Source organism: Grampus griseus (assembly GCF_964374135.1).
Source record: "Grampus griseus genome assembly, chromosome: 2".
Classification (NCBI taxonomy): domain Eukaryota; kingdom Metazoa; phylum Chordata; class Mammalia; order Artiodactyla; family Delphinidae; genus Grampus; species Grampus griseus.
In genome coordinates, this window is record NC_139018.1 from 84,151,667 (window position 1) to 84,174,697 (window position 23,031).

The following is a 23,031-nucleotide window of genomic DNA, read 5'->3' on the forward strand; positions in this document are numbered from 1 at the left end:
ACCCGTACTCTTTAAATAGGTAATCCCCATTTCCTCTTCCTCCCAGCCCCTGATTCCATTCGTCAACTTTCTGTCTCTATGGATTTGCCTATTCTGGACATTTTTTACAAATGGAATCACATAATATGTGACCTTTTGTGTCTGTCATCTTTTGTTTAGCATCGTGTTTTCAGGGTTCATCCCATTTTGTTTTTTTGGCCACGCCATGTGACATGTGGGATCCTAGTTCCCTGACCAGGGATCAAACCTGCGCCCCCGGCATTTGAAGCACGGAGTCAGCCATTGGACCGCCAGGGAAGTTCCCTGAGTTCATCCAATTTATAGCACACATCAGTACTTCGTTCCTGTCTATGGCTGAATAATGTTCCATTGCATGGTTATAAACCACATTTTGTATATCCATTCATCGGTTGACGGACATTGGGTTGTTTCCACCTTTTCGCGGTTGTGAATAGTGCTGCTATGAACATTTGTATACAAATTTTTGTTTGAATACATGTTTTCTGTTCTTTCAAGTACATACCAAGGAGTGGAATTGCTGGGTCATATGGTAATTCTGTGTTTAATTTTGGGGGAAATCACCAAACTTTCCCACAGCAGCTGAACCATTTTACATTCCCACGGGCAATGCACAACGGTTCCAGTTTCTCTGCATTCTCACCAACACTTGTTATTTTCCATTGTTTTGATTGTAGTCATTCTAGTGGGATTGAAGTATTATCTCATTGTGGTGTTTTTTTGTTTGGTTTTTTTTTTGCGGTACGTGGGCCTCTCACTGTTGTGGCCTCTCCCGTTGCGGAGCACAGGCTCTGGACGCGCAGGCTCAGCGGCCATGGGTCACGGGCCCAGCCGCTCCGCGGCATGTGAGATCTTCCCAGACCGGGACACGAACCCGTGTCCCTTGCATTGGCAGGCGGACTCTCAACCACTGCACCACCAGGGAAGCCCTCTCATTGTGGTTTTGATTTGCATTTCCCTTGTAACTAATAATGTTAAACATCTTTTCATGTGCTTGTTGGACATTTGTGTATCTTCTTTGCAGAAATGTCTATTCAAATCTTTTGCCCATTTTTAATTCAGATTGGCTTGTTGTTTTTGAGTTATAAGAGTTTTTATGTATTCTGGATATAAGACCCTTAAAAGATACATGATTTGCAAATATTTTCTCCCATTCTGTAGGTTGTCTTTTCACTTTATTGGCAGTGTCCTGTGATTCACAAAACTTTTATTTGTTTATTATTTATTATGGTAAGAACACTTAACATGAGATCTACACCTTAACAAATTTCAATGTGTACAATACGATATTGTTAACTGTAGGCATGGTGTGGTACAGCATCTCTGGAACTTAAGTATCTTGCGTAACTGAAACTTTATACTTGTTGAATAGCAGTTCCCCATGTCCCCCTGCCCCCAATCCCTGGCATCATCATTCTACTCTCTGCTTCTATGTGTTTAACTATTTTAGATACCAGGAAAGAAAAACTCATTTTCCTTTACTCACAGAATACTCTACTTCAAATATGTGGTGGTTTCCCCACATCAAGCAATTCTCTGACACAAGCTGGGTGTCCTACACTGTAACTCATCTCTGACACCATCTACCTGGAGATAGGGTCAGATGCCACAAGTTAAGGACTTGGTCCCACAAGACTTTCCCCAACTTCAAATGCCAATGGCAAGTCCAGATTGTTACCTGTGCTTCTGACCCACTGTGAATCAAAGGTTCCCACAACCGCCTCCTCAGGTTCAACCATTTATTAGAATGGCTCACAAAACTCAGGAAAGCAGTTTCCTTACTCAATTACTGGTTTATTACAAGGGATTTTAAAGGACAGGAAAAACAAGCAAGATGAAGAGATACACAGGGCGAGGTCTGGAAGGGTTCTGAGCACAGGAGCTTCTGATACCGTAGAGCTCAGGTGTGCCACTCTCCAGCATGTGGATGCCTTCTTGCTCACCAACTCGGAAGCTCTCTGAACCTTGTCATTAGAGATTTTTAGGGAGGTTTCATTACCAAGCCATGACTGATTATATCATTGGCCGTTGGTTATTAAGTCAAACTCTAGCCTTTCTTTTCCAGAGGTTGGAGTTTGATGGTGGTGCTGGAAGTTCCAGGGTTGGTTCCTCTGGCAACCAGCTCCCATCCTTAAGGGTTTTCCAAAAGTCACTGCATTAACATAAACCTTTTTTTGGCCGTGTGACAGGGCATGCAGGATCTTAGTTCCCCGACTGGGGATCCAACCCGTGTCTCCTGCAGTCGGAGTGAGGAAGGGGCATATTTTGGGGTGACATTTTGGTTTCCCTCAGCTGGATCATATGGTATTTCTGCTTTTAATTTTTTGAGGGCCCTCCATAGCGGTTGCACCATTCTACAATTCTATCAATGCACAAGGGTTCCAATTCTCTACATCCTCTCCAACACTTGTAACTTTGGTTTTTTGATAGTAGCCATTTTCCTCACCCAAAAGGAAACCCATACTCTAAATAGGCCATACAAATGGCCAACAAGCATATGAAAAGATGCTCAACATCAGGACAATGCAAATCAAAACTATCAAAGATATCACCTCACACTCATTAGGATGGCACATACTGAACAGTAGTGTGGGTGGAGAAACACATTGAGTTTATATGCTTTTAGTGGTTCATACTGGTTGTTAACCACCTACTATATGCCAGACATTATTTAGTGCTGGGATACAGAAATGAATGACTAGGCTCTGCCCTGATAGAGCACATATGTTTAAGTGTGCAAAATACAAAGGGAACAGTGGACATATGGCATAATTCAGTCTGGAAGTGCCAGCACTGATTTCCCAGAGGAAGAGGCGTTTAACAATGAGTTAGAACTTGCCCAGTAGAGATATGAGAAGGATTCCAGGTAGAGGGGAAATGTAAAAGAAGGCAGGCGTATTCCAGAGCTAGAGAAGATGGAGGCAGCACCCAAGGAGAAATGTTTTGGGGACTTTTGGCCCTCTGGTCTCAGTGTATGATTCACTGTCACTGACTATGGAAGTCTTTGCATGGCTTGTATTTCAACAGGGCGCTCTGAACTACAAAGCATAGAAACAGCCTGGGTAAGACAAGATTCACATCGATCTGAGTATCTGCCCAGCTTTGTGAAAACTCTTATCTCTTTAATCTCTTATGAGCCAACCAATTCCTCTTATCACTGAGACCCTCCTTAACTCAGGAGCTCTGGTTTCCTAGGACTGGCAAAAATCAGATGCCTGGTAAAACTCATTCATTCAGCAGACATTTGAGTACCAACTGTGTATTAATTTTATACCAGACTCTGTTTATATAATGGTGAATAAGATAGATATGGTCCCTGCTCTTATGGAGTACACAGTCTGCAGTGTACAACATGATGTGGGGAAGACCAGTAAACAGTTAACATACAGGGAGGTCAATGTTCTGTGTGATGGGAGGAGGAAGGGGGCAGAGGCTATCTCCATACCTAGTCTGTTGTCTTCCAGGGTTCTGAATGGGAACATTAACCTTTGCCCATTTTCTTTCCCTCTCTAGTCCTGTTTGTCTTATTCGCATTCTTTTATTCAGCTTCAGAGGTTCTTGAAGTAAGGACACATGGATGGGCTTGATAGGGTCCCTGGATCTCTTGAAATTGTATGCAAAATTTTCTGTATGCATATTTTTTTCTGAGGAGTCTATGTATTTCAACAAATCCTTCAAATCTGCATTGTCTAATACTAGCCATGTGTGGTGATTTAAATTTAAATTAATTAAAATTAAATAAAATTTAATATGCAATTATTCACTTGCACTAGCCACATTTCCAATGTCCAATTCACTTGGTCTATTGCACAGCATATGTGGAGAGCGCTTCTATCATCACACGAAGTTCTATTGAGCAGCATTACTTCAGTCTCTATTGAAAACAAAAATCCCTGACTACCATGACTCCACTAGTCTGCAGACACTTAAGAAACAGGGGTTTTGTGTGCGTGTGTGTGTGTGTGTTCGTGCACATGCATGTGTACTTCCACCTTCCACATGCTAGTCAAGTAATTGGTCTCTGTGTCAGTCAGTTACTGTGCTAGGTGCTAGAACAGTTGTACAGAATCTGTGAAAAAGTTATTGCCCTTAAGGAGCTCAGGTTGAATCCAGTTGATCTTTCCTCTAGTTAACAGTTGGCTGGACTTGAATGTGTTTTTTTCCCCTTGTAAAATGTTACCCTTTTTATTTATTTATTTTTAATTTATTTGTTTTTGGCTGCATTGGGTCTTCATTGCTGCGCACGGGCTTTCTCTAGCTGTGGTGAGCAGGGACTACTCTCATTGCGGTGCGCGGGCTTCTCATGGCAGTGGCTTCTCTTGTTGCAGAGCACAGGCTCTAGGCACGCGGGCTTCAGTAGTTGTAGCACATGGTCTCAGTAGTTGTGGCTTGTGGGCTCTAGGGCCCAGGGCCAGTAGTTGTGGTGCATGGGCTTAGTTGCTCCGTGGCATGTGGGATCTTCTCGGACCAGGGCTCGAACCCATGTCCCCTGCATTGGCAGGTGGATTCTTAACCACTGCACCATCAGCAAAGCCCATGGTACCCTTTTTAAAAATTTAATTTTTATTATAGCCCCCTCTCCTTACCCCTACTCTGGAGGTAACTACTATTAATAATTAAATGGTCTTTTTATGGACTGTTTTCTCTTCATAGATACATAAATCTATCTGTATTTTAAAATAAAAATGGGATCATGCCTTACAAATTTTTCTGCAAGTTGCTTTTCTCTAGGACTTTTAAAAAATAATAGCTGCCTTGTGTTCCATTGTGTGACTACACCATACTTTAATCCATCCCCTATTGTTGAAATTTTAGGTATTTGCAGTTTTTCATTATTACAATCTATAGTGAACATCCTTATATCCTTTCACACTTGTACACGGTGCTTCTGTAGAGCAAATTTTTAGTATAATTGCGGAGTTGATAGCTTTAAATACTGATTGATAGGTAATACCATACTACCCTCCAAAAAGATTAAACCAATTTACATTCCCATCAGTAAGTAGTGTGAGAGGTAGAGGCAAAGGCAGCTGAATGTAGTGACTGAAACGGCTGGTTAGGCAACTGCATTTTCAAGTTTGGCTTTAGTTCCAGCTGTGTGTTGTAATCATGGGTTTCCCAGAAGGTCTGTATCTCTCAATGGATGACCTAGGTTTGCTTGGGTTAGTCTTGCTCCCAAAGGCTTAGTTTAGAGAAAATGGGCTCATTTCAAAGCCTCTTTAGGCTTTGGATCACTGGTCCTCAGGACTGAGGATTTTCTAGAACACAGAATTACTGAAAACATATTATTGAATTATTGAAAATGGAAGCAGAGCAGCTTAATGAATGTGACCAGGTTTGGGATGGATAAGTTTATTGGAGTCAGAGGTATCATCACCAAGGCACTCATTCTGCTTAGAACACTGCTTTGCACATGGCAAACAATATTGTTATGATTATGACTATTGCTTTCCTCCCCTCCAAACCCTCTGTGTACCCTCCTTTTCCTTTCATTTGAAGCTTGTCCATATTTTCAAAACTGTAACATTTTTATCAGCCATTAACCACATCAAAACAGTTAAGAATTGCCTACTAAAGTTGACCAGTGATTCCACTTGTACCTATATACCTAGAGGAAACACTTGTATATGTACCCCAGAAGGCATGTATAAGAACATCCACAGCAGCATTCTTTTTTTTTTTTAATACATTTTATTAATTTATTTGTTTTTCGCTGCCTTGGGTCTTCGTTGCTGCGTGCGGGCTTTCTCTAGTTGCGGCGAGCGGGGGCTACTCTTTGTTGTGGTGCGCGGGCTTCTCAGTGCGGTGGCTTCTCTTGTGGTGGAGCACGGGCTCTAGGCACGCAGGCTCAGTAGTTGTGGCGCACGGGCTTAGTTGCTCAGCGGCACGTGGGATCTTCCCGGGCCAAGGCTTGAGCCCGTGTGACCTGCATTGGCAGGCGGATTCTTAACCACTGCGCCACCAGGGAAGCCCCAGGTCAGCAGATATTTTGTTGCTCTTCTTACCGGTATTTTTGTTGAAATTCTTTCCCCTTTCTTTCCTCCCCTTCCCTTCCTTCCTTCTTTCCTTCTTCATCTTTTTCACTTCCTCCCTCCCTCCCTTCCTTCCTTTGCCAGAAATTCTTTCTGTTAGCAAAGCAAAGAATGACTTGGTTGTGATATACTGTATGCAGTTTCACAGTCAGATATGATATTCTATGAATGGGACTTTAAAGGTCAGAAGTACCCTCCCCCCTTCACTATCACTTACTTTAGAAATAATATCCTTTGCAGCTCACTGCTGAGCAGCCTAGCACGTGAACAGGAGCACAAGCTCTGGGGCCAGGCTGCCTGTTCAAATCCTGGCCCTTCCACTTATCATAGCTTTGAGCAGGTTACCAATTTCTCTGGGGTTCACTTTCCTCAGGTTTAAAATGAGGGTTTTATATATATAAATGAGGGTTTTATATATATATTTATATTTATATATATAGCAGCATTCTTATAATAGCAAAAAACTGGAGACAACTGAAGTATCTGTCCATAAGACAATAGATAATTATATATTCAGATAATTGTATAATAAGCAGCAGTAAAAATGAATGAATTATATGGATAAAACAGTGTTGAGTGAAAGAAGTCACAGAGGAATGATTCCATTTATATAAAATTCAAAAACAGACAAGACAAATATATATTCCTAAAATGTTATATATATGTATGTATGTATATGTATATATGTATATTTGGTAAAGAAAAGTAAAAGGATGAATAACACAATATTCAGTGAAGTAGTTTTCTCTTTGGTGGGAGGATGCGAGCAGGGAGGGGCACACAGGAAGCTTCAAAGGTCCTAGTAATATTCCATTTCTTTAGCTGGGTTGTATATAAGTTGTACTGGTTTTATGCTTTTAAACTATACATACACAATATATTACATGTATGTATTATATCCTTGTATGTATAATACCTTTCAAGGTAAAAAAAATTTTTTTAATCGTTAAAAGATCTCTCTCTTTCTTTTTTTAACCTTTGGTTATCTCTGAAATAGTGATTCTCCTGGTCACCCACTGCACAACTCCCAAGGTCTATTTGACCTCCATGCAGCTGGTGGGTACCACTCCCAAGTGCCTCGGCCATGGGTCGCTTTCACCAGCGATGGAAAAAGAGCACCATATGTCTGGAATTTTGGAGACAGTAATGATAAGCAATATATAATAATTTGCAAAAGTGACTGACCATTTTAATATGCCTTAGCAGATTCAAATAATGCTTCTTCATCATAACAGAGCTGAGAGATCTAAAAGCAGTTTAGAGTTTTGATATTCTAGATTTGGCATACTTTCAGACACAAAGAGAGCCCTGTGCATTGCATTTCCTAACACTTTATTAATGTGACATCTAGACACAAAATTCTTGAAAATACTTCATTAATTCAGGTAAACAATAAATGATACAATTTTCTGGTTCCTTTTTCTTGTAAACTTTCCAACATTTGAAATGGAGGAAGAATAGCTTTATGTTTCATCCTAAATGCTAAATTGTCCAGAATCAGAATTGAGGCAAAATTATAAGGATTAAGAATTTTACAAGCAAAGGAATGTTAAAAATTGCCAGAAAATCACCAGAAGCTAGAAAAGAGATGTGGAACAGATTCACTCTCACAGCCCTCAGATGGAACCAACCCTATTGACACCTTGATCTCAGACTTCCAGTCCTCAGAGCTATGAGATAATTTCTGTTGTTTAAGCCAAAAGAAAAATAAAACTAAGTCCTACATCATGGGCTAAAATAAAGGTTGCCTCTGTTACTTGCTGGGTTATACCAAAAAAATGATTACTGACAGTCATTGAAAGGAGAGTTGATTTTAAGTGATCCTTGTAGTGAGTACATAGAAACTACTGTCAAGGAGCTATTTCAGTTTTCTGAAAGCAAAATTTTATTTTAGGTGTCAAGTTTCTATATTATTCAAGTATTTAAAAATCAGAATTTAAAATCTATATCTGTATTAGCTATCAACAGAAAGTTGATCATTGAGATGACTTGGAATTGCTACTGGTCTGTTGTTATCACTCAGTATGCTGTCATAGTTCAGAACAAATATAGCCTTCATTTGTCCGTCGTAACTTTCTAAGCATTAACTGAAGGCATCTGATCTAGAATTGATAAATGTAAATTAAAAGATTCAGGTAAAAATACTTAAGAAAGTCAGAATCTTTGAGAAAGCCAGAGGGGAAAAAAGTGCTTAGAGTCAATGACCTTTTATTTAGCCCAAAGAGAAATATGAAAAACTTACTACTCCATAGTACCAAAATCAGAAAAGGAATTATTGCTTCTAACTCCATGGAATCATCAGTCATGTCCTCACGTCCTTCATCCATTAATTTCACCTACTGAAGTTGGGTTTGACCCAGTTTCACTTCATTCTGGAGATTTCAAATGAATATTTGAAATTTGAAATCTGGGGCATTGCTCATCCTCACTGTGATGAGAAGGAAAGGTGTATGTAACTGGTTCTTGCTTGCTATCTATCCATAGCTATCTTTGCAGAAGATACAAAGCATGGGATATAAGCAAGTGTTATTCCCCCTTTCCCCTAGTCTATTGGCATTTATTCACTTTCTCTTCCTGAAGAAGTTTACTATAAACTAGATTTAAATTTTTGCTCTATCGATCTTCAATATGAAAATATTGTTTAGTTTTCAGCTTAGCAGGCATTCCCAGAAGTTGTTATGGCAACATGGATGTTTTCATATGATAGCATGCAGCTGAGGGAATAATTTGAGGAAAAAATAAGTTTTGAGTTGATGTTGCAGACTCAGAGAAGAATGCCTGGATTCATTCTTGAACTTCTCCAGGTCTTGTCACAACTGTCTTCCCAGAGATGATTCTCAGTGGGACCATACTTCCTAATGGTAAGGAACAGAATGAATTCACTTCTGATATGGCCTGCCTCTCAAAACCAATCTTTGTTAAGTCTTGCAGCCCTGGGTCTGAGTTTCTCTTGTAAGAATTAAGAAACAAACTGGAGGCACACCAAAAAAAAAAAAAAAATCCTGGATTTCACTTCTTCCTTCAGAGATTTGTCCATGAGGGCTGCTGACACATAAGGATCTGCCCAGGCAGCAGACCATCACCAAGTAAACACTGGACAGTTCTTCCCAGAGCACCTCATTCTCCAGAGACAATGGGTCTTCTTGAAGCTGGACTCAGAGAATGAAGATCCATTCCCTGGCACCGAAGTAACAGGAGAGCTGGAATATCTTGGTAATGCATCTGGCTGTGCAATGGTTCTTTTTCTCCTGGTCTTCCAGAGGTGAGAGGTCCTGCAATAGTTCAGGATAGGACTTGTGAAGAACCCTGGTGTTGATGGAGAATGATTTCCTTGAGCTGTGGCTTGTTGACAAATTTGGGGGAGTAATGGGGATATTTCAAAACGTATGAGCCATTCAGGCAGAACTATCTTGTCCAAGTCTTCAGTTGCAGCTTCTCCAGTAGATGGCGCCTCTAACACTTTACTGCCTTCCTTCATTACATAGATAAATTTTTCTCCATTACTACTAATCCAAGTCCCCACACCCCTGGCCTCAGGCTTTTAAATAAACTGGCATGTTGTTAATCCTTTTTTTTCCCCAGCTGTGACTCCAGACAGGATTCAAGAAGAGCTTTACAATCTTTTCTCTGGGTTTTAAAGAAACTTACTTTACCCTTCTGTGTTAGCCTGAATCCTTTTGATTCTCTCAGAAACAGGTAAAATAAGCACAGTTCTTATACATGAAGAGATCAAAGAAATGCAAAAACTGGGACTGTCATAGCAAGACTTACTGTAAGCATGAGCTTTGTCCAGAGAGAGCAAGGCCTAGTTGAGAGGAAGGTTAAGATCAATGTCTTGAGGGCACTTCAGAAAAATCTCTCAGAGGCTCTTAACCTTTTTTGTGACATAGATCTTTGGTAGTCTGGTAAAGCCTATGGGTCCCTTCTCAGAATATTGTTTTTAAATGCATAAAATTAAGTTTGTTGTAATAGACAGTCAACCAGTTAAGTTGGAATACAGCTATCAAAATAGTTCAGAAATCTGTGATATAATACCAAGTGAAGCAGAAACAGAAAGACAAATACCATATGATATCACTTACATGTGGAATCTAATGTAACATATATGTGGAATCTATGACACGAATGAACTTATCTACGAAACAGAAACAGACTCACAGACATAGAGAATAGAGTTGTGGTTGCTAAGGGGGAAGAGGGGTGGGGAGGGATGGATTGGGAGGTTGGGATTAGCAGATGCAAACTATTATATATAGAATGGATAAACAACAAGGTCCTACTGTATAGCACAGGGAACTATATTCAATATCCTCTGATAAACCATGATGGAAAAGAATATGAAAAAGAATGTATATATACATATAACTGAATCACTTTACAGCAGAAATTAACACAACATTGTAAATCAACTATACTTTAATAAAATAAATTTTAAAATTAAAAAAATCTGTGATCTAATAGTATAATGCATGTACTTTCTTATGAATGCATAAATTTACAAGATCTAATGGCAGGTCCAACAACTACCATTATCTTGAAGTAGTAGTAATGAGCATAAAGCAGTAACAGTAATGTGATATAACATTATCTGTTATTTCTATTGGTGACAAAAATCACGGGTAAGGTTAATATTACTGTAGTTTGCTGCTTATCTTTATTGAAGGAAGTGCTTTCAATTAGAGATGAATGAAAATAAAGCTGCAGTTTTTTCCCCAACGAAGTAACCAATTGAATTCTATCCATGGACCCCTTGGGAGTGTGTAGAATCCGGGTAGAAACACCTCCTAGCAGCAGAGTGGTGAATGAATTACAGAGCAAGGCTGAAGGCAGGTACTGGGGTGACCCTCAGTCCTCAGCCCAGGCAGGTATCAACATTCCCAAGGGATTTGAATTGACAAGGAGGAGCCACTGGAGCCTGAATTCCACCCTGAGGGCTAAGAACTTTGCTGAAGACACCTGCCCGTTGCCAGGTTCTGGGATACCGTACACTGCAGAGAGAATGTGTAAACCATCACCGCAAGGGATTGATGAGCACTTTTTACTAATTTCCAGCACCACATAGGATGATGTTAAGAGCCACCAGAGTTCGACAGACTTGGGTTACAATGCCTTTTCTGCAATTACAGAAGCTGTATAACCTTGGGCAAGCTTATCTTTCAGTGTCCTCATTTATAAAATGGAGTAATAAAAATGTTTATCGTGATTACAGGGTTATGGTTAATTAAAGTGCTATAATTCATTGTGTTGCCTGCAGATAAATACTGGATAAATGAAGGTTGTTAAATGTGAGTTGAATGAATCTGCCCGATGACCTTTCAAGAGGGGAATCTATTCTTTTTCTACTCCCTGTTTTTCCCTCTTTGCTTAAATCCAAGAGAGGAATTAACACCTCCTTTGGGAAGGTAGACGTTCAGTCTCTGGCTTCTAGATACCACCAAGTTTCCACGTGTTGTCAACATCTTTTTAATGTCGAATACTTTTCTTGAACACCTGCAGCCTGCTGGGGGCTGGAAGAGAATCCTCAACACTGTCTCGCGGTAGCTTTTGAAGTGAAAACCCTGGGGTAAGAATCCACAGTAATTGAAGTTCCTCAATCAGGAGCTGGGTTAATTAATGTTGACCAGACCACAACTGCAACATATGGGAACAGTAATAATCGTGGAATTCTATGCACTATTGTTTACTTCATTAAAAAGACATTAAATCCATTTTATAATTAAACTCCGAATCCCAGGAAATGTCTCTTTCCCAACTTTTTCTTTATCTGCGAGGTCACAATGCTCCCGAGCCCTTCTTTCAAAGATTCAAACAGGAGGTTAATTGTGCTAGAGTAAATTGACTAGTAAATCATACCTGGAACAAATATTCAACTGTTTTCATTCCGCAAGCAAATTTACGTTTATCTGTTCAAATCAGAGGCAAAAACAATTCCTCGACGAGGATGGGATTCGAACCCACGCGTGCAGAGCACAATGGATTAGCAGTCCATCGCCTTAACCACTCGGCCACCTCGTCCCCGAAACCTCTTGTTTCCTGCTAGCTATAGGGAGTAAAACTAGGGGGATGTGACGCAATGTGATAGAAGCCGCCATTTTGTACGGAAGCAAAGCTCCTATCCTTTTGATAGCAAGAAATCAAAAGAAGATGGCCGCTCCCATACTGTGGGAGATCTGCAATGGGAATGGACAAAGGAAAATTCGGTAGAAAATGAGATAACCTTGAAAGAAATAAAATCGGCATACAGGTTGCAAAGGAAGTTTGATTAAAGGAGTCTTAGGAAGGCTCTGGAGCCTAAGGGGCGGGGCCGACGCGTTGAGCGGTTTTGCGCATGCGCTCCAACAGGGCGGTTAGATTTGAATGCTTCACTGAGGCCGTCTGGGTGTTGTGAGGTGACGTCGAGGGGTGGCGGTGAGGTGCCTCTCTGAGAAGCGTGCGGACGCCAAACAAGTCCGAGGAGAATTTCTCAAGCAGTTGGGCCGCGGCGGGTAACTTTCGGCCTGGGCTTCGCGCGGAGGGATTTAGGTTTTGTCTGAGCGGTCTGAAGGCCCCGCGGTGGGAGGTGGGGGACACTCCTACAGCCAAACTGCCTCGGAACTCGCTGGGCTCAGGTACTGACGCTTCTCCGCGGGTGCGGGTCTCTTTTTTTCCTCACCTCGGCCTGCACATGTGCCGCCTCCCTCCTCCCTAGCAGTCTCCGTCCACACCTGGGCCCCACGGCGAGGGGGACCCGGCCCGCGGCGCCCCGCCCGCCATCTTCTGTCAGGGTTCCGGTACTCTTCCTCGCACCCCAGTTTCTTTTCCTTGGGGAACTCGCGTCCGTTCGCACTTCTTACTCAATCTTTTCTTAGCTATAAATGAAGTGACAGCAATAAGTGATTTTAAACTCTCGGCTTATGGTTTATTTACAATGTCTGATCGAGTGCTAGCAGCACTGAGCAGATTTTGGGTTTCCGGCGGATGTAATAACATAGACAAATAAAGCCAATATTAGTACACCACAAATAAGTTTTTAAAAAGTCTTCCTCTGTCCATTATTAGGCCAGAGTTAAGGAGTCTTTTCTTGCTGTTTATCTCAATACTGGAGTTTAAGAAAAAGTTCTAAAAAAAATACATTGCCGATTGGAATTTTGAAGATAGGTTTATAGAGAGATGACAGAAAAGACCAAAGCAGAACTTACTCTAGGTATTAAGATTGAAGTTTTCGGTTGAATTGAATAAGTCGAATTCCTCAGATTTGTATTGGGTTCTTTGTTGTCTTGTGCCAGGGCTGGGAGCGGATAATTGAGTCCCTCATCTAGAGTTTACAGTCCAGAACGGGAAAGAATTAATATACACAGATAACTATAAAACAGGACAATGTAAAGGATTGTAGGACATTCTGAAGGAATATGGGAGCACAGAAAAGCTTATCTGATGCTTTTTGGCAATGGAGACTAAAGGAGGCTTCTTGGAGAAAGTGGTATTTGAGGTGGAACTTGAAGGGAAGAATGATTTATAGAGATGAGGAATTAATGTAAGATTTTGCTAATTAAAGTTTGGGTTCAAAGCAGTATAATTCTTTTTGACTATGTGAATGGCTAGGAATGTTTACAAGATTGACAAATAGATGTAAACTGAGTAAAAATATTTGGAGTGGTAGTATTAATGATGTGTTTGATGCTAAGTAAGAGATGGTAGAAGACACTCTAGCTATTGTTAGTAGGACAGTGCTGTCCAATAAAACTTTCATTGTTAATGGTAATGTTTTATTTCTGCACTAACACGGTACTCATTAGTCCCATGTGATGAACACCTGCAATGTGTCTATTGTAACAAGAACTATATTGTAAATTTTATTTCATTTTAATTAATTTAAATTTTAATTAATTTAAATTTAAATGATATAGACTCTAGACCTGTTCTGTATTGGACAGCACAGATCTAGAATCTATATCATTGGACACTATGAAATATATTAATTCTAGATAGTGGTGAAGTAAATGAAAGAGTGGACAAATAGCTAGATAGTAGATTTTCAGGTTTTGCAGGCTCCATGGTCTACATGATCTCTGTCACATTTCTTCTTTCTATGCTTTTTTTTTTTGTTCTCTGTAACTGATTTAAAATGTAAAAAACTACTGTTAAAGGCCCATGTGGCCCAGCAGCTGTAGTTTGTGGACCTCTGGATTATTTAGACTAGTACTTCCCAAATTTTCTTGGCTCATTATGCCCCTAGGACAAAAGAAATATCTAACAGTTCTATGAATATTTATTAAGTGCTTAGGTCCAAACAGTTTTAGAAGTTGTTGTTAAGTGATTCTACCTGCTTAGTAGCCATTTGAAAAAAATAATATACATAAATTGAAGTAAAAGATAATATTTTAATTTTATTCATCAATACTTACAATTATTTACTAATTGGATATGTGTGCCTGTTGAATATTGCACACCTTTTAGATTTTGGAATCAGATTGGATACTGCCACCCTCATTTCCAGTACCACATTGATCAAAAGTACTTGCTTTATATCACAGGAACTGCCAAAAATCCAGCTTTGCAATAATATGTTATCAAAACTAATGTAATGTGAATGGGTACTATTTTGAGCTAGCAGTGATGTATAGATGTTGAGAATTGTTGTTTCTCTCAAAAGTTCAAAATATCCCAGAACACCTTTGTGAGTAAGCTGTAGCACCCCTACCTATGTGCCAAGTGCACAGTTCTGGAACCAATCAGTAATCAATTAATGTGACAGTGATCAAAAGTTCAACCATAATAGCATTTTACACGTGAAGCTTAATGTGAGAACCTGGAGTCTCCTGTTTCTGTTGGAGGTGGAACTTACAGATATGTACTGAATAGAATATTTTTAAAAGAGGACATCAATAAGCTTTGAATCTTATTACTTAATCAAGTGTCAGCTGGTCTGCAGGCTAAACAAGAATGATGCACGATGACTGTTTCAAACAATGAAGATGTTTAGGTGATCCTGATTTGATAGTATTTACTTTTTTTTTTTTTTGCGGTACGCGGGCCTCTCACTGTTGTGGCCTCTCCCGTTGCGGAGCACAGGCTCCGGACGCGCAGGCTCAGCGGCCATGGCTTACGGGCCTAGCCGCTCCGCGGCATGTGGGATCTTCCCGGACCGGGGCACGAACCTGCATCCCCTGCATCGGCAGGCGGACTCTCAACCACTGCGCCACCAGGGAAGCCCGTATTTACTATTTTTAATCTGTGAATTTTTAATATATCACTGAATTTGAAAATATTTCCAAAAGAAGAAAAAAATGCAAGACATAGATCATGAAGCCCCCAAAATAATATTTTTAATTTAAAAATTTAAGCTATTACATACTGTCCTCTTTCCCAAAAGCACCCACCTTCACTACTTTAAGTTAGTTATTTTGTATCGAAAGAAAGCTCTCTTGGGACTTCCCTGGTGGCACAGTGGTTAAGAATCCACCTGCCAATGCAGTGGACAAGGGTTTGAGCCCTGGTCCGGGAAGATCACATATGCTGCGGAGCAACTAAGCCCGTGTGCCACAACTAATGAGCCTGCGCTCTAGAGCCCTCGAGCCACAACTACTGAGCCCGAGTACCACAACTACTAAAGCCTGTGCACCCTAGAGCCTGCATGCTGCAACTGCTGAAGCCCGCACACCTAGAGCCCGTGCTCCGCAACAAGAGAAGCCACCGCAATGAGAAGTCCACACACTGCAACAAAGAGTAGCTCCCGTTCGCCACAACTAGAGAAAGCCCATGAGCAGCAGTGAAGACCCAAAGCAACCAAAAAAAAAAACTCTCTTACCCGCAACCACCTCCACCTGCATCCGGAGCCTGTGCTCCGCAACGGGAGAGGCCACAGCAGTGAGAGGCCTGTGTACCGCAAAAAAATAAATAAATTAAATAAAAAATAAAAATATTATTTTAAGTAGATATAGGTGTTATCTGTGAACAGGAGGTAAGTGAAACCAGAAGAATGGATAAACAGACTGAGAAAGTGATGGAGGACAAAAGGAGAGGGTCAGAGATCAAATCCTAGAAGATACCCATCACCGTATATCTATATTAACAGCTAATTAAATAAATCAGTACTGAAAAGTAAGCAGATTTTTACTTCAGGTTCAAGTTCATTATGAAGTATTCTTTAATTTGACTTGTTATATATGATGAAAGCATGTAAAATAAGGTATCTTTTAAGTACCTGTTTTTTTGTTGTTTTGGTTTTTTACTTATTGCTAAAAGTGTAAGAACATTGATTCTGACAGTTTGTGTATGTGGTATTTTATTTTTTTCTAAGTAAGTATTTTAGTCTTTTTATCTATCTATCCATCTATTATTTATTTTTGGCTGCCTTGGGTCTTTGTTGCGGTGCGCCGGCTTCACATTGCAGTAGATTCTCTTGTTGCGGAGCACGGGCTCTAGGCGCGTGGGCTCCAGTAGTTGTGGCACGTGGGCTCAGTAATTGTGGCTTGCGGGCTCTAGAGTGCAGGCTCAGTAGTTGTGGCGCACACTTAGTTGCTCTGTGGCATGTGGGATCTTCCCGGACCAGGACTCAAACCCATGTCTCCTGCCTTGGCAGGTGGATTCTTAACCACTGTGTCACCAGGGAAGTCCATATGTATGTGGTATTAATTTAGTATTTAGTAGAAATGCTCATATTGTTGAGTCAGAATCTCTAGCTATTCTGTTTTTTGAAATCTGCAATGGAATTTTTTCTTACCCAGGGATAAAGTTCTAAGGTTAAAATGCATAAAGTGAAAATATAGGTATGGATAGGTAGGAGATAAGACCAGTTAAAGAAACTTCAGGTTATGCTTCTTATTGCACACTCTTTCCAAGACAGATACTCATTGAGTGAGATTGTAAACATAATCAACTACGCTGTTTAAAATGTTTTTTCCCCCAATTATTTATTTATTTATTTATTTTGGCTGCCCCGGGTCTTTGTTGCAGCATGCAGACTTAGTTGCAGAAGGATAAGGGATCTAGTTCCCCAACCACAGATCAAACCTGGGCCCCCTGCATTGGGAGTGCAGAGTCTTACCCACTGGACCACCAGGGAAGCCCCTAAAATGTTATTTTTATGCCTTAAATTTTTTTTTGCTCGAGTACTTAAAGTTAAATTTTCATAAGATAAATATGCATTTATGCAAATCCACTTTATGCAAATATCAGTATTTTGATAGCTGATTGACTATATTTTGAGATTGAATTATTATATAATCCATAAACTCATATAAACTAGGACAAATTTTTATTTGAACCGTTAAAGTCCATATCATTCCAATCAGAGTTAGTCACTGATTTCCTCTTGAATATGAGAATTTTCTAGGATTGGTCATTATTAGAGAATAGTTTAAAATCCTCAAAATTTCTCATGTTTAATAGCCCCATAGTGAAGTTTTTACTTTTTTTGGCTCTCCCACAGAAAGTAATCCTGAAATTACAACTCTGCTCTGCTCTTAATCTCTTCACAGATTACAACTTCTCTTCCTTTTTTCTCACCTTTTCTCATATTGTGTATTTGTTACAGAAACAGTTTTTCTTCGAAAATGGATGGGATGTCTTCAGAGGCTAATGAAGAAAAGTAAGTTTGGGAAATGCAGCTAAAAATGTTCAACTCTTTATCAGGGAAAGATACTTTTCCAATTAGTAAGACATGTTTATAACTTCTGAAATGTTTTCCCAGTCTGTTCCAGGGAAAAGAAGTAAATGTTACAAAGTCACAGCACTCCCTGCCATATCTTTATATAAACTCATCTAGAGTCAAAACTGAGAGGGACTTTAGAGACCACTTCCTATCTCTTCAATTTAAGGATGAGAAAATTGAGGCCTGAAGAAATGAAATGATTTGTCTAAAGTTGGCATCACAAACTAGTGGCAGTTTGCAGCCTACAGGCATATATATATATGACAAAGAAAAAATTGTCTAAACAATAAACAATGTTTTTTAATTTTTGAATTAATTGCCAAAATTTCAAGATTTCATACAATAATTAGATTTTCAGCTTTTCCTGAAAAGTCAAGTGGTGCAACACTGGGCTCATATTCTTGCTTGGCAACAACTAACCTAAGCAGAGTACATAATAGCTGTGATGATCAAACCAGGCAGGAAGGAAACCAGACTAAGTTGTCTGTTTGGCTACCATAGCCAGTTGAATATTCAAAACCTGCTCTAAAAATCACACTGTAGTAAAACCAGAACTAGAGTCTCTTGATTTATGGTCCATTTGTCTCTTTTTTTTTTTTTGGCTGCACTGCGGCTTGCAGGATCTTAGTTCCCTGACCAGGGATTGAACCACGGCTATAGCAGTGAAAGCACTGAGTCCTAACCACTGGACCGCCAGAGAATTCCCTTTCTTTTTTTTTTTTCTTTTGGTCCATTTATCTTATAATTATGCTTATATAAATCAATATGGTAAATTATGTTTTACTGATTGTTTTTCAAGAGATAGTCTTATGGTATACCATATGTATTTTAAAACACTGACTTTCTAAATACTGAATTTAAGTCTTGTAATATAAATTTTATTAAGTGAAAGTGACGCCAAGTGTTAAGTGATGACCAATTTAAAAGCACGTAAGGGATGTTGTAATGATGGGTTTTAGAAATTCAGTTTTTTACCGCTATGTATGTAAATTTTTTTTCCTCTTTCAGTGACAATGTAGAGAGACCTGTTAGAAGACGACATTCCTCAGTAAGAAACACCTATTTGAGCTAATAATTGTTACCTTTTATTGAATAATGACTACATACCACAGTAATTTTGAATGACATCACCATCCCAACCCCCCTGGCTTCTGTTGCTCTCTGGATAAAGACTCAAATATTTAACCTGGGCTTCCCTGGTGGCACAGTGGTTGAGAGTCCACCTGCCGATGCAGGGGCACAGGTTCGTGCCCTGGTCTGGGAAGATCCCACATGCCGCGGAGCGGCTGGGCCCGTGAGCCATGGCCGCTGAGCCTGCGCGTCCGGAGCCTGTGCTCCGCAACAGGAGAGGCCACAACAGTGAGAGGCCCGCATACCACAAAAAAAAAAAAAAAAAAAAATTTAACCTGATTACACAATTCTGTAAATATACTAAAATTCCTATTTTATGGGTTTCATGGTAATTTAATACATTCTATGCTGTGTAAATTATACTTTAATAAAGCTGTTTAAAAAATATATTTAAATGTGTACAAAGCTGTAGCAAGACACACAATAATCCAACTCAAACCAATTTAAGCACAAAATTTATTGGGTTATGAAATTGAAAAAATCCAAAGATAGGGATGATGTTAGGCACAATTTAACCAATCAGGTGTTCCAACAGTAGCACCAGAGGTTGTAGGGTACTTTCACTGTAAGCATCTTTGCCACAAACACTTTTGCCACATAACTAATTGGCAGCAGTGCAATTTAGCTGTAAAGGTTAAATAACTAATTGATAGTTTGATTTCATTTCTTCATTGATGCAGTACTCTCATTTTTATATTACATAAATCTGAGATATGCCAAGGTCTCCAAGGCAGAGTTGAACCCATTTCTCCCACAGAATTTTGGAACATCTCTCAACAGACATATGGCATTATGCCAAGAACAAACAACAGTGTGGAAGCGTTTTATAATGCAATACAAAGGTCAGTTACAAATATGTATCCTAGTATTTGGAAACTGATAATTTGTCTTAATGAAGAAAGAAATTTTAATGAAAATGAAAAAGCGCGATGCCAAATGAAGGGAACGAATCAATAAACTAAAAAATGTATAAAATACTATGAGCAAAAGACAGAAGGCAAGTGCTTAGGTACAATCCACAAAATAAAATCAGTTATTTGCTCAGTATTGCCATGAATCTACACACATTTTAAATGTATTCAAGTATTTCATATCTTGCAATAAAGTCTTTAACTTTCTTATTCATTTTTCATGTTTCATTATGTCCTCTTTAATGTCCCTCTTTTATCTTTTATAGCAGAAATGCCTTATGGCCAGTTAGTTATGCAGCAAAAATGTTTGCAGCAAAGATGTCTGTGGCAAATATGCTTATGGTGAAAGTACTGGACATGATCACCAGTACTAGGATTTCATTTTTTATACTCTGATCCCTTTCTCTGGGTAATCTCCATTATCAGAACGGGCTCTCCCTCTGTGATTACTACAGTACATCTAGCTCTCCCAACTTCCAGGTTCAAGTCCTACATGAAAAATAGTGTCTATTTCCTCAGGATAAAACACAAAGGAAACAGAATACTCAGGATTGAATCCTGTTGGCTTGACTGTCTTGACCATATCTTGATATGGGTCAAGTCCTCATTACCAAACCAGTCACTATTGACAAAAGAATACCATGTGCAGATTGTTCTCAGCCAGGGCTACCTGTTGAACCGTAGAGTTGGAGTAGAGCTTTACTGAGACCACATGGGATGAGAGTAGGCAAAATAATTGGGGAATGTGGGCAAGGAGAAGGGAATAGATGCCGAATATTTAAAGCAGCCACAAAGTATACCACTGAGCAATATGAGTTTGAGGAGTTTTAGAGGTTTTTACAGGAATTTTAGCATCTCTACCTTTCTGCTCATGGTATAACTTGAAATGAAGTGATTATTAATAGACATTGCAGATTTTCTTGAATAATTCTGTTCTAGATTTTGAAATGCAGATTTTCTTGAATAATTCTGTTCTAGATTTTGAAACCCCCAAGGAGTCCTCTTCAGGACCTCAGAGGTGGGAATGGGAATGAAACTGTTCAGGTAAGTCTCTGGTACAAATGCTTTATAGATGACTATTTTCAGTGATTTTTTTTTTTTTTTTCTTTTGCGGCACGTGGGCCTCTCACTGTTGTGGCCTCTCCCATTGCGGAGCACAGGCTCCGGATGCGCAGGCTCAGCAGCCATGGCTCACGGGCCCAGCCGCTCCGCAGCATGTGGGATCTTCCCAGACCGGGGCACGAACCCATGTCCCCTGCATTGGTAGGCAGGCTCTCAACCACTGCACCACCACGGAAGCCCTCAGTGATATATATATATATTTTTTTTTGTCAGTGATATTTTTAATAGTTAGAAACTTTATTAGCTATATGAAGGGAGAATGTCATAAATGATTCTCAACTGCATGTGTACAAGTAGGCATCCCATGGCCTTAAGGTTAAAATCCAAACACTTGAGCAAGCTGGCACTCTTGATTTTTAACCCCTATTTGCTTTTCCAGACTTCTTTCTTGCCACTCTCATACATGTATCTCACCATTCAGAACTGTTTACCATTCCCCAAACAGACATGAACTGTCAAGCCTGTAGGTATTTACATGTGATGTTACCTCTGTCTAGATGACTAGTCCCTCATTCTTCGTTTATCTGCCAATATTTTATTAAAAAATTTTTTTTCAAACACACTGAAAAGTAGAAAGAATTTTAGGGTGAATGTTCATATAGTCATTACCTAGATTCTATAATTAATAGTCATTACCTAGATTCTATAATTAATATTTTATCATACTTGGTTTATCATATATTTGTAGTCCTCTATATTTAAAATTTATTAATTAATTTTGGCTGCGTTGGGTCTTCGTTGCTGCACACGGGCTTTCTCTAGTTGGGGTGAGCGGGGCCTACTCCTCGTTGCAGTGTGCAGACTTCTCATTGCGGTGGCTTCTTTTGTTGTGGAGCATGGGCTCTAGGCACATGGGCTTCAGTAGTTGTGGCTCACGGGCTTAGTTGTTCCGTGGCATGTGGAATCTTTCTGGACCAGGGCTCGAACCTGTGTCCTCTGTGTTGGCAGGCGGATTCTTAACCACTGCGCCACCAGGGAAGCCCTGTAGTCCTGTTTCTCTGGTAATTCCTATTTGTTTTCAAGACTCAGTTTTGGTATCATTTCTCTCAGAAAATCATCCCTTAACATCTTCTATTGTAATTGTTTACTAATGTCCATTCTAAATTGAGAACTCTCTGAAGTCAGGACTTCGTTATGTGTTTTTTAATATATTATGCCTGGTATATAGTTCACTTTCAGTACATTTTGTTGATGGATGAAATACATATAGTTTTGGAGACCATATAATTCTGAGTGCTTACACTACTTCTGCCTCTCTTATCTTTCTATTTCTCAAATACATCAAGCCTTTCCCTGCCTCAGGGCCTTTGCACATGCTCTGCCTAGAATGTTTTCCCTCTGCCTAACTGTTCATCTGACTACTAACTAATCCTTCAGGTCTCAACTTAAATGTACTTCCTCAAAGAAATCTTCCATGATTATCAGGCTAAATTATTTTTTTATATATAGTTTTTATTCACACCACTCATTACACTTTGAATTTTATATTTTTGTGGATTTTTTGTTTTAATCTGTTTCACCATTAATCCGCATTAGAGTAAGGACTGTATTGTTTCCTTTACCAGTCTTTTTCCATCACTCAGCACGGGATTTGGTATGTGTGGTTTTTTTTAATTTAATGAATGTTTGAATGAGTAAATGACAGATTCATAGACTCATAGAGCTTTAAAAACAACAGGACCTCAATACTAATCTTGAATCTAGTTCCTTCATTATATAGATGAGAAATACGAGGTTCAGAGAGGTTAAATGTTTTGTCTAAGCCCACACAGTTAGTGGCAAACTTCAAATTGGAGCTCTAATCTCCTAATTTCTAACTCAGTGCTCTTTCCAATATACCACACAAATTTCAGGGGTTTTTAGTAAGAAATATAGTAGTATTTACTATGTCCATAATATTGTCATTATTAAGCTCAAAGCTGCCTGTAGTGTCTGCCAAAGATCTTAACAGAGTGGATGATTCTTTGTTATAACAAAACTTGTCCTCAGTTATCCAGAATTAGCACAGTTAAAATTCTCTATGTATTTCATTTGTTTTTGTCTTTTGCTTTTTGTGTTCGGTATCTACGTGAGTAAAAATGTTTGCGTTGTTAAGGAAGATGAGGGAAAATAAAAGTAGTATATTATAATGAAAAGATGCTCAGCATCACTAATCATTAGGGAAATGCAAATCAAAACCACAGTA

General features: G+C 39.4%; 1 protein-coding gene across 1 annotated transcript in view; it reads left to right on the plus strand.

Moving 5' to 3' along the window:
• Positions 1–17,584: 17,584 nt before the first annotated feature.
• Positions 17,585–23,031, plus strand: part of KNL1 (kinetochore scaffold 1) — a gene marked incomplete at both ends in the record, with an annotated part of 56,405 nt that continues 50,958 nt past the window's right edge. The window contains 3 exons of the mRNA XM_082648294.1: positions 17,585–17,619; positions 18,691–18,730; positions 20,703–20,768. Of these exons, the coding sequence (XP_082504420.1) occupies positions 17,585–17,619; positions 18,691–18,730; positions 20,703–20,768 (141 nt within the window). The remainder of the gene's footprint in view (positions 17,620–18,690; positions 18,731–20,702; positions 20,769–23,031) is intronic.